This window comes from Neomonachus schauinslandi, chromosome 8 (assembly GCF_002201575.2).
Source record: "Neomonachus schauinslandi chromosome 8, ASM220157v2, whole genome shotgun sequence".
In the NCBI taxonomy this organism is placed as follows: domain Eukaryota; kingdom Metazoa; phylum Chordata; class Mammalia; order Carnivora; family Phocidae; genus Neomonachus; species Neomonachus schauinslandi.
The window spans coordinates 36,192,429-36,205,316 of record NC_058410.1 but is presented as its reverse complement, the minus strand read 5'-3'; the positions used below and the strand labels follow the sequence as shown (position 1 = coordinate 36,205,316).

General features: G+C 40.9%; 1 protein-coding gene across 2 annotated transcripts in view; it reads right to left on the bottom strand.

Annotated features, from left to right (window-relative positions):
- Nucleotides 1-396: 396 nt before the first annotated feature.
- The window catches only part of SOGA3 (SOGA family member 3), a 42,655-nt gene continuing 30,163 nt past the window's right edge, over nucleotides 397-12,888 (bottom strand). Inside the window, exons 4-6 of one of the 2 annotated variants that reach the window (XM_021693484.1) lie at nucleotides 9,167-9,238; nucleotides 1,916-3,091; nucleotides 397-507 (exon numbers count right to left, since the gene is read on the bottom strand). In XM_021693484.1, the coding sequence (XP_021549159.1) occupies nucleotides 397-507; nucleotides 1,916-3,091; nucleotides 9,167-9,238 (1,359 nt within the window). The remainder of the gene's footprint in view (nucleotides 508-1,915; nucleotides 3,092-9,166; nucleotides 9,239-12,888) is intronic. The other variant, XM_044917468.1, reaches the window with a different exon arrangement.

The window sequence follows — 12,888 nt, the reverse complement described above, 5'->3', positions numbered from 1 at the left end:
CTATCTATGTTTTGAAATGTGATCATCTTGTGAATGTCCAGCTTTTCAGTTATCATAATAGTCAACTACTGAGAAATAATTGAAAGATTTAGTCAATTTTTATAGTCATAATTATTTATCAAGAAGAGTGCAGATTAAGATGTAAAAGAAAGAAGCAAAAATTAAAAAGATTTATATAAAAAGTCACAATTACTTGCTTACCTGAAATATTTTAATGCTTGGGCTTCTTATTGAATTTGGTAGTGGTAAGATGTGTCTTTTTAAAAAATAAGCAGTCTTCAGTGTTTTTATAGCATTGATTATTACAGAAATTATACTTCTTTTACTTCTTGTCTTGGAGGGTGAACAAAATAAACAAACTGAAAATACTACAATGAATGGTAAATGATGAAAGATTTACAGTACAAAAAATAGTGTAAAAAGGAAGACAAGTTTAAATATTGTTGTGTAAGAAAGTGATGAAAATAATACAAGAATGAGAATAAGTAAAATGATAGGCTGGAACATCTGGGGAGGTAAATGCAGAGACAAAGAGAAGAGTTAATTAATAATAATTTTTAAAACTTAAATTTATATTAACTAATCTAAGCATCCAATCAATTTAAGATGAAGAAGAACCCTCCCTCAAGCCTGTATTTACAAAATCTGAAACCTATTATTATACACAGTGCTTTCTCTCACTCTGATTCCTATTTTTTTCCCTGATGGTATAATTGAAAACCCACATGCTTCAAGTATTCAAAAATCTGCTACAAGGAAACTAAAAACCAACCATTTGACATAATTAGAGAAACAATAAGCTTTAACATTTCAAAATTCAACAAGTTTTATCATAAAACTTTTTTTTTTATAGCAAAGCAGAGCAACATGCAATGTAAATAAGCAATAGGGTTGCAATTTTCTAGTTGTGACTAACAGGCAGTTAATTTAATGTCATGCTTCTGCATATACACTGATTTTTAAGTTTAAATCTCTTGCGTGTCTTAAAAGTCATGCATGCTGTTGTACTTCCGTGGGTTCTCCAGTCGATACAGGACAGGAGGCTTGCCAGACAGGGAGCGCTGCCTGTTATGTTTTACAAATTCTCTCTTATATGGTTAATTCTGACAAAATGCATGGGTCTTTGGCCACCATACCTGGCTAGAGCAGCTCAGTCCAATTCATCAGTTGTGCCTCTACAAATTAGGATGAAGGAAAAATGCTGGTTTTCCCTGTTCGGGAATAGTTATCACTATTTCTCTGAACCAGTGTTGTGTTAAAGTTAAACACTCCTTCCCCAGTCATGAGAGTCTCCACTAGAGAGCTGGCAGTGATTTTTTTTTTTTTTCTAGAAATAATGATTCTGTTACTTCCACTTGTGGTAAAGGAATGACTTCCATTTGTTCCTTTTGGTAGGGCCCTAGACACAGTATCCTCTCTCTTTATTGCTGGTTTGTGCATTTGTCAGTAGTTATACAATAATCTTGGATATTTAAAACATTTAAAAAAATTTTAAACTCAATTTCAATCTTGGTTTAAAACCTGCAAATACATAATTAAAGATTCCCATCTGGGATCTTCTTGCAGCTTGATCCATTAGACTCAGTAAAGTGATACTGAACATACTGACAAATAAATAATATATCTTAAAGATCCTTTAATCTTTACACAAAAACTGAGGGGGTGTGTGTGTGTGTGTAAATTTCCTTTTTAAACAAAACAGAGGGGAGGGAGTTCTTAAGTGGGTTACGAAAACCTGAGGCCTGAAGAAGGACAGCATGAGAGAACAGGTGCGCTGTGGGGCTCCGAAGCCCAGTGAGCAGGGACTTCCCTAAAGCGGGGCGTGGAGGCCGGTGCGCGGAGACGCCCCATCAGGGACCACGAATCCGCGGACCAGCCTCGCCATCGCCGTGGCTCGCAATAGGCAGAACTGTACCTGACTCACGGATATGGGCTCCTCGGCGCCGCGGTCGTCCGCAGACTTGGGCACCTCGAGGCGGTCGATGAAGGTCTGCAGCTCCTTGCGGAAGGCTTTCATCTGCGCGTTGATGCGGTAGAGCAGCTCGTGCTCGCGGATGCGGCTGCCGTCGTCCTCCTCATCCATCAGTCCGAACAGGTCCCCGTTGGCCACGTAGATGCGCGCCTCGGTGATGATGGTGCTAGTGTCGGCGATGAGCCGGTCGATGGTCTTGCCCAGGCGCTCAGCCTCCGAGCGGATGTCCTTCATCTGCTGCCGGTCGGAGAAGCTCTTGGGCCAGGGCCCGGGCGCCGGGTAGAAGGAGCGGGTGGGTGTCAGGCAGCGGATGTTGCGCACCTCCTCCGAGTCGCTCTCGCCGCCGATGGGCCCTTCACGCTTGCGGTGAGGCGGCCGCGAGTCGTCGTCGCTCTCCTTCTTGCCCGCGTCGCTCTCGGCGTCGCTGTCGCGGGGGCTGCCGCGGATGCCCAGGTGCGAGGCCAGGTCGTAGCGCTGCATGTTGGACATAAGCACGCGGTTCTCGTACTGCAGCTGCATGACCTTGCCGCTGAGCTCGTTGATCTGCAGGCGTGCCGCCTTCAGCTCCTCCTGCAGGGCCTCGGTCTTGGCGCTGTCGTGGTGTCGCGCGCTCTCGTGGCCGCCGGACTTGTACTTGTACTTGTTGAGCTCCGCAGTGATGCGCTTGTTCTGCTCCTCCAGGTCGGCCACGTTCCGCCGCAGCAGCTCCGTCTCGTCTTCCACCAGCTGCAGGTGCTGCCGCAGCTCCGACAGGGATTCGCTCTGCTCCCTCATGAGGGGGTTGGCCGAGCCGTTGAAGTCGTCCCCCCTCAGGTCGTCTAGTTCTGCCTTCAGGCCTCTGTTCTCCACCTCCAGTTCCACGATCTTCCTGCCCAGGATGTTGGCTTCTTCCTCCACCAGCCTCAGCCTCAGCTTGAGCTCAGCCTCCCTGGTGCTGGGAGGCCCCCCGGCTTCTCCTTTGGGCAAAGGACTGTCCAGATCTCCATAAAAGGATCTGTACTTCTGAAGCTCGTGTTCGAATCTGTCCTTTTCTTTATCAATCTTGGCCATTTTCTTTCTCATCAAAGCAGCTTCTTCCTTCACGAACTGCAGCTGGCATTTCAGATCCTCATTGTCCTCCTCATTTAGGAAAAAGAGGGTAAGAGGATAAGAGATCATTTTTATGTAAATCGAGAAAACAAAAAAAGTACACCTGCAAAAATAATTGCTTTTTCTTGTAATTAAAATGCAATGAGACACAGAGAGAGAGAGAGAGTAGTAGATGCTGTATATTTTCTACAAATTGTTTAAATTATTTGGCAGATAAAAGATGAAGACAATATCACATCCTGGAAAAAAAGAGAGAAAGAAATATAAAAAGAGAAACACTACAGTCATCACTATCCAGAGACCATTATGTGTTGTAACTGAGCACAACCGTGGGGCTGTCATTTCAACAATGTTCCTTTTGTATGTTTTGTTTTTTACATGATTTGAATTCCCCTGACTATAATAAATGTGAAACCTGTTCCCTGGAAGGAACATGCTGCCATTTATTGAGCACCGACTCTCAGCCAACTTCTGTAAAGCTCTTTAAACGTATGACCTAATTTAATGTTTAGAGTAAACTTAGTAATAGATATTAAAATACCTGGTTTAAAGCTACTCCATAACTTTTTCAAGGTTAGAGAGCTATTAAGTGGCAAAAGACAAAGGTGAAATTTGAATTCAGTTCTGTCTGACTTTAAGGCTCATGATAGCTCCGAAAGAACAAAGAAAGCAATCTCTTCTCCATCTTTATGCAAGGCAGAATGGCTTACTTAAAGGCCTTATTTAAAGTAAGGAAAATTTAACACTGGAATGGCCCATCCAAGGAGAAACTGGCAAGTGTTTCATCCGGATTGCTTTTAAAAAAAAAAGATACATTCCCATCAGTCTAAAATGAATAAGGTTGGTTCTGCCTGGTAAATGGATGACGGAGTAGATCCTATAGAAGCTCTTCTCACAATTCTTAGGACACCCTGCAAACATTAATCATTGACTAAGCTGAAAAGTACAAACAAAAACTGGAAATCAATTTGCTGTGAGCTAACTAATATCAAAGTACATTTTTATGCCCAAGGACACATTTCCTGAGGACAATTTCCCCCAAATTCTCTTTTAAGTATGTACTTTGGGTCAACGGTGTAACTTCTGTGGATTTTGGTTTCCTCATTTTTAAATATATTTTTGTAAAAGATTTTATTTATTTGAGAGAGAGAGAGCACATGAGCAGGGGGAGGGGGATGGGGGATAGGGGGACAGAGGCAGAGGGAGAAGCAGACTCCCTGCTGAGCAGGGAGCCATATGGGGGGCCTGACCCCAGCACCCTGAAATCATGACCTGAGCTGAAGGCAAACGCTTAACTGACTGAGCCACCCAGGTGCCCCTCCTCATTTTTTAAATGGAAATAAAAATGCCTTCCTTGTCCAGCAATGAGTCAGCTATGTTTGAGATGAATTGTAGTAAAGTAGCAGCAACCACTGGTAGTGAAAATAAGGAGCTTCTTCCAGAGATGCTCATTAAATATGGCCCAGAGCCTTTGAGATGGAAGAGATGAAGAGCAGGGCACAGGTCTCCTGTCCTCCTTTCTGCTAATGAGAATTAGTATGGAATTGAGAGCTGGGGTTGAGAGCTGCTGAGTGCACAGAGCCTGACCATCATATTCTTTATATCATTATACCCTGACATGAGCCCTGTGAGGAAGGTGATCTAGGTCTACTTTATAGATAAGGCAGATGAGCTTCAGAAAGGTTGATTAACTTGGTAGAGCACAAGTTAATAAGTGACAGAGCACATCCGGATCCAGACCGATTCCAAAATTTATTCTTTCTTTTTTTTTTTTTAAAGATTTTATTTATTCATGAGAGACAGAGAGAGAGAGAGAGGCAGAGGGAGAAGCAGGCTCCCCGCGGAGCAGGGAGCCCGATGCGGGACTCGATCCCAGGACCCTGGGATCACGACCTGAGCCGAAGGCAGACGCTTAACCGACTGAGCCACCCAGGCGTCCCCCCAAATTTATTCTTTCTACTGTATGTGTTGCTTCTAGAAAAGTAGCAGAAGAGAAGGAAAGTAGGACTATGGGGTAAAATAAAAGAAATTGGATGAGTTGGCTAGTATACTTTCCTCTAGAAGAGGTTTAGAAGAAAGGACAGAAGCAGAGAGAAGAGATGAGAGAATTCCCAGGAGCACAGTGAGAGAGAAGGAGGAGAATGTATGTCACAGAAAGATTTGGCATGAAAATCCATTTCACAAGGGAAGAGAGAAGCTGCTCTACAAGAGACTATGTGCTGGGCCCTCAAACTAACGAAACAAAAGACACATAACAATATTTAATATCACATCAGCAGAAGACTCAAAGATAATCCTGATGTTACCAGCTTAGGTGTCTTGATGGATGGGGCTGCTAATGACAGGGACAGAGAATGAACAAAGAAGATGAGTCTAAGTGTATTAAAATACTGTCTTTGAGGTGTGTCAGTGGAGGGGATATCTAGTAGAAACATCTATCAACAGGCAGGTGGAATCTTAGGCCTACGATTACAAAGACTACACCTTTGACTCTGTAGAGAGTTCAGGTCCAAAGGGGAGGACACGAGAATGAGATATATAGAGGTGATGGTTGAACAAAAAAAATACAGGTGATGGTTGATGCCATGGCAGTGGTTTTGAAAGCAACTGAAGAGAAGAAGAAAAGAAAGAGAGACACATAAGAACTGGTTAAAGTTGTGGTGGGGGCAGGAGAGTCAAATATCATGCAGGAATTAGAAACATTGTTTGAATAGAAAGGTGACCAGCAATAAGCAAGTCCAATATGCTTTTACATAAACTAGGCTTTGTTAGGAAGTAAAAGTAGGGGAGACTGGGAATTTAGGTTGGGCTACATGTATGGTAGAACTCCTTGATTGCAAGGCTAGGCCTTTATTTGCTTGTAAAAAAAATAGTAAAATGCTGCAGTTTGAATCTAACCAAAATAGCACTGGATGTGGTCTAAGTCACAGACTGGAGCAGAATCATACCTCACTAGGCTATGTGAAGTAAACATAACACAAGTTTACATATACTTGATTTGTGTATATGTAAACTCTCCTGTCTTAAAGGAATGAAAACATAAACCTTATTTTAAGACTTGGACATATACTACATGTAAGAAAGTCACTATGAGGGAAGGAGAATGATGGGCACCATAGTAATTATTTTGTATTTGTTTAAAAAGAAATCTTTTCAATATACAAAGTGTGATAGTTTCTACAACGCCAGGAACTTAAGAACCCCGTAGGCAATGCGCCCTGCATGCACAGCCTGAAACCTAAGGATTATAGCTGCATTTGCAACTGAGCATGGAAATACTGACTATAAACGCTGAACACGTTAAATCGAGATGGTATGGAAAGTGCCTGGTTGACAATGACTGAGCAGTACATGCTTGCTCCTATTTTCCACAGTGGATGCTAGGCAAGAAACATTACAGTGCTTCCAGATGTGAAGCAAGTTGTCTCTTATTTTTGTGTATGTTAAAGACTCACTCAAGAAGATACGAATGACATGTGATGAAGGGGAACATAAAGATGATAAGGGCATCTTATCATGATTTAGCCACTACTAGATGCTAAATTGCACTCCTGATGAATTGCATGCATTAAACTCATTTAACGAGGAAACAAAGGCATGGAAAGAATAAATAAGTCATCTAAGACCATACAGCTGGCATGTCACTGCTCTTAAGTAGGTGGAACCATATGGAACTGCCATTTGCATAGGTCAAAATCACAGCATGCTGGCAGTTTCATTTGGCTCAACCTAGATAAAGGAGACACGGGAGTATTCAAAAGCGCATACTAAACACGTTGCACTATCAGGCACTAGACCACGGACAAGTCAAAGCTGAATAACATGACCCATGATGACAATCTGCCCTGACCAAATATGGGAGATGAATATGTAAACAATAGAATGGGAGGCTTGCAGTAATCTAAGAATCAATGGTCCTCAACCTTGACTGAGCAATAAAATCATCTGTGGACTACTTTATAATTGAGATCTCCCATCCAAGACAGTCCCGGTCAAACCGCTGGGGTGGGTTTTTGAAAAACTACAGGTAATAATCTCTGAAAATAAATGAACTGGAAACACTAGCAGGGACTTCCATGGCCACAACAGCACACTTATAAATCTCCCAGACGTTTGGGCCATGAAATAAAAAACTGGTGGACTGCACTGTTTCTTGACTGTTGAAAGGTCCCAGGTCCCACTAGGAAACAGATGAAGGCTGTGGATATCTCTTGCAGAGAGGAGCCCACGTGCACGTAGAGTGGGAGGGTCATAGAGCTAGAAACAAACTAAACATTCCTGGATAAGAGCCTATTGTTGCAAAAATAAATAAACTTTAACACGGGAAGTATAAGAATAGGCCAAATGTGAGTTTTAAAAGAAAAAAACTGCTGGTTAAAGCTGACTTAGGATTTTAGAAAAGTGAGCATATAGCTCCTTCTCCATCAATAAGGTGGAGAAGATAACTGATGGCAACATGTGAGATGACCCACAGCAAAATATGTACAGAAGATGGCGAAAGTTATGGCAAAGGCAGAGTGAGAAAGCTGTAGTGACAGAGTGTCTTTGAACTTGGTAAGAGAACGTTGAGAAAGATAAAAAATGGAATAATGGCTTGCTCTGAGACTCTCTGGGATTTTTGAACTGCTGACGCTTCTCGATGTCCTTGCGTGAGTACCAGGAGAAAAGTTAACCAAGAACAGAACAGAAAGAGAGAGGAAAAGGGAAGATCAACAGTCAAGATGTTGTGTTTTATGGGGTGCTTGGGTGGCTCAGTCGGTTGAGGCATCCGACTCTTGGTTTCAGCTCTGTCATGATCTCCTGGGTGGTGGGATGGAGCCCCGTTGCTCTCTGCACTCAGCAGGGAGTCTGCTTGAGATTCTCGCTCTCTGCCCCTCCCCCCACTTGTATGCTCTCTCTCTAAAATGAATAAATAAATCTTCAAAAAAAAACCATTTAATATGTTGTGTTTTTAAAAAAATTGACACCAACTTTTCCAAATTTTGGATATTTCAATATTACTTTACTTAAAATTATTATCTAATGAGAAAACAACTTGTAAGAATAAAAAAAGGTATGCTATAGTATGAGATTCCAAACGATGCATGCAAAAGTCAATAACTAGCCAAGTGTTCTTGGAGAGCCATAATGTCACTTCTGCCCCCAAATATTTCCTTTTCTGCTTTAAATTCTCCTTCATTACATCCATTAGCACCTTCTGCTCATCCTGAGAGCAGAGCTAGTCTTTACTGGGGCTGTGTTTCTGAAGTTCGTAACAAGCCCAGGTTGAATATATCTTTTTCTTTTTTTTTTAAGATTTTATTTTTAAGGAATCTCTACACCCAATTTGGGGTTCAAATCCACAACCCCGAGATCAAGAGTCACACGCTCCACTGACTGAGCAAGCCAGGCACCCCTTAGTACATCCTTTAAGTTTTATTTGTATTCGTTTCCTTGCTTTTGCTTCCCCAATCACTGGCATAGAGAATTACTTCTTCTAGGGCCTACTCATCACAAGCCTCTTGCTTCCCTCACCATCCCTTCCTATAGCATTCCTTTCTCTACTCACTCCTGATGCTATAGGAACAGCCATTCTATTGACCTTATTAATTATGAGTGAAGAAGATTAGCTCTATGCATACAGTTGTCAAACACAGCAACACATAAGGTACTAATGGCATTTTGCCGTGTGCTTACACCATAAAAGCAATAATAGGGGTGTTAGTGTTAGCTTCATAAACAAAGATACTGAATTAGGGGCGCCTGGGTGGCTCAGATGGTTGAGTGTCTGCCTTCGGCTCAGGTCATGATCCTGGGGTCCTGGGATCAAGCCCTATATCAGGCTCCCTGCTCTGCCGGAAGCCTGCTTCTCCCTCTCCCACTCCCCCTACTTGTGTTCCCTCTCTCACTGTGTCTCTGTCAAATAAATAAATAAAATCTTTAAAAAAAAAAAAGATGCTGAATGCTTTATACTGCCTGTATCTACAGCTACAGAACGAATATGCATAATTAAACTTTTTTTTTTACATGAGTGCATCTGGCTACTATGTCCACTTACAGATGTAGCTTATTATTATATACATTTAGAGTGTTTGATGTACTAGTTGAAATTTTATTTCCACATACCTCTGTGGGAGTCTGTTGAGTCTTTTTTTCAGATTTTGGCAAATCTTTGCTTCCTCTTCTTTTTAAGGATAGCTGAAACAAAGCATAAACATATTTAGTTTGGTAAACTATCATTTTAACTCAATTTTATGATTTTAAAAGTGTCTAATGTCATATGACAAAACCAAACCAAATAAATTGTGTTAGTTCAATAATCATAAAGGAGGAAAAAAAACTCCAAACCAGACAGATTTTTATGTATTTTTACTTTGGACTGGGATACACTTCTCAGTAGAAGAGTAACTGGCAATTGTCTAAATAATTTGAGGAAGGCAGGAGACCCACTATGAAACTGCAGAGAACACCTTGGATAAAATTTAGACTGATGACCCAATATTATTACATATTCCAAACAAAAGCAAATCCTTGTTAGCATTCCTCTCTAAAGAAGAAAAAAAAGGAATAAGGTGTTTCCAGTTGAAGGCAGGTTTTCATAAGCTTGTAAATACAAACTTTCAGTGGATTTACGTAGAATCTGAAGAATTTTGCTCTTTCTTCACCACACATCTGAGCAAACAAATACAATACCCATATCCATATACACACATGTAATACAGTAGGAAATTGTTACAGTGAACTGAAGAGGACAGGCTCCATCTAAGGAGCAGGCTGAGTGGGAATGAGCTGCAGCTGATTGGTGCAATACAGAAACGCGGGTTTTTTCTAGAGAAGCTAGAAATCTGGATTGTTATGTATTGGTTGGCCCTAATTGAAATTCAGACAAACAACACTTTGTAAGTAAAAAAAAAAAAAAAACATATCTAGCGCCAGATCCTTTCATGGACCAGCAATACATGATCTCTAGTACTCTGTTCCATTTCTCAGCACCAATATAATAAGGAGAGTCCCTCTGTATAAAAACTAATCCATATGTATGAATACCTACCACATACCGGATATTGAACTGGATACCCAAAGATCAATTAAATAGTGCACCCACCATCAGGAAGTGCACGATATACCGTGGGAGACAGAGAAACAATTATCGTACCAGTTGGTAAATGCCACGCTTTCGGTTCTGTGAAGCAGGGGCTTTGTCTTAGTGTGATATCACCGTCATCAGAATAGTATTTGGCACATGGCAGATATAGGAAAAAAATATTTGCTGAACTAACGAAACATATTCATAATGAATGTATTCATAAAATATGAGGTTCTGAGGTCAAAGAGGAGGATGGGGGTATAGGCTGAATGTAAAAGCAGGAAAGGCTTCCCAAAAAAGGAGGCTTCATGAATTTGCAAAGAACCCCAAATTACATTTTCCCCATGTTAGTTTCTAACCCATATCCAGTGTTAAATGCAGGCATATGTTCAGGCACAGAAGGCAGGGGAGTACATTGCTGCAACTGCTTTCATTCAGTATGAAATTCAGACTGCAGAGCCAAATGAATGGCCCATGTGCTTATCTATTTCTACTTCTTTACAGGAAGATGTTCTCTATGTTGCTTGTATAATCTTAGAAACAAAGGCTGTGAGGACTGATTTGCCATAACCAAAGGTGGTTTGGGAACCAATCAAAAAAAGCAGTCCCAAGAAAACCCCAAAATACAGCAAGCTGAACTAGGAAATCCTGGAACAGTCTGGGTAGGAACTACCTGCAAAGAAGCAGCCAAATTCACTTCATTAAATATTTATTGAATGCTTTTATTTTTAGGGTATTTTATTATATGTTCATTTAGTGCTAACCAATGTACTTTATAGGGCGCCTGTGATACAACAATAATAAACCGGCGGAGTCACTGTTTATTATGAGTTTCCTAGTTTACTCGGCAAATGGTCTATTCGGTCTGCAATTTAAAACAGTGTGATGAAAGCAACGATAATGTAAAAACAATAGTAACTGGTGATGATTGAGCACTAATTCATGTCAAACACTTTACATATATTATCTCAATTAATTCTTAAAACACCGCCCCCCCTTTTTATAAAGATTTTATTTATTCATTTGAGAGAGAGAGACTGAGAGATAGCACGAGCAGTGGGAAGAGGCGGAGGGAGAGGGAGAAGCAGACTCCCTGCTAAGCCAGGAGCCCGACATGGGGCCTGATCCCAGGACCTGGAGGACCTGGAGATCATGACCCGAGCCGAAGGCAGACGCTTAATCATCTGAGCCACCCAGGTGCCCCTAAAACACTCCTTTGATTTAACAAGCTCTCCTGGTGATTCTGATGCATGATAAAGTTTGAGAGAAGCTGGTCTAAAATCACTGCTCAATAAGTAGCAGAATTAGGTTTTGACCCAAATCTTTTCTATCTTTATTACACTAGATCATAAGGGAGAAAGGCTTAAGTCAGTCTGGGGCTGGAGATGGTGTGGGGAGCTAGGGACAATTTCTAGAAAGAAGTAACCTCTTATCCTGAATCTGGGAGGGAAGAGTCAGCCAGTTGAAGATGGAGAAGAGGGGAAAGGGAAGAACAAAGCATTCCATGTAGAAAAACCATTTCCGGGACACAATTCAGTATGTCTGTAACAAAATGTGAGGACAGCAAATGATGCTGATGGCATGAGTCAGATCTTGAAGGATACTGAATAAGGTTGTTGCAAGCAAAAAGTATCCATAATCAGACTGTCATAGAAAAAATACATAGACACAAAAGTAGAAGTCCAAGTGTCAATGAGGTAAAGGGACATCATGCAAGGGAAATGAGGGAAAGTATGCTCTAAGATTGAGAGCTTTTTTGAGTGGGTCTTAATTTTTCATTCATTCCGTAGATATTTGTTGAGTTCTGGCATATATATGATACTATATGGTTATACAAATGCGACTGAGGAATATTTTACTCTCCTCCCCACAAAGAGCTAAGTGTTTATGATGGTTAAAAGGATGCAGGTAATTAGCTAAAACAGTAGACAGAATTAAGGAAGGGCAATGAATGAAGAACAAACAAAATATTGAGAGGACAAAGAGGCAACTATGATTCCAGATCTGAAGAGATCAGAGGAAATCATCTGAGATGGCCGATCTTTGAAGGATGTACAAAATTTCAACAAAAATAAAACCAAATAAAAAAAGCAGCAAAGGGGAATAGGTGTGCCTTTATAGACTCACTGACTTCAGACAAGAAGTAATGGGGGTAGAGACACCACAGAGCTGAGGCAGAAGGAGACACTTTTAAAGCACTGAGGTCAGCTTGAGGAGCTGAGAAATTTAGACTTTATCCTGTGGGCAATGTTAAAATGAGCCCTCTAAATTAATATTGGAGAAAAGCTGAAACCAGGCCATCCTTTCCTAAGAGGCGTTTTCTATTTTACTTTTATTTGAATATTACTCAAGTGAGGTGTCAAACCCAAAGCTCTGAAAAAAGATTTCTCCTTGAATAAAGGTAAACTGCCTGTAAGGCACTTCTAAGACAAGTACCTTCAAGGATCACATTTAAATTTTCAATAAATATTTAATCATCTTTTCATATTCCAGTAAGTTTTATTAACTTTCTAACTCCAATAAAACAAAGATAGGACTCACTTGGGTAGAGAAAGTTGGAGAACTTATATAAGTCCAGTCTCTTTCTTGTGAGTATAAATTTCCATCACCAACTCCCCCTGCTTCCCCCTCCCCCATCATCCTGCCCCACCTGCATGCACAAATCCAAGAATCTCCTCAGGGAAGCAGTTTGGGGCTCCACAACTAAATCTCACATTTTCTTTCTTTTTTTTTTTTTAAGATTTTATTTATTTATTTGACA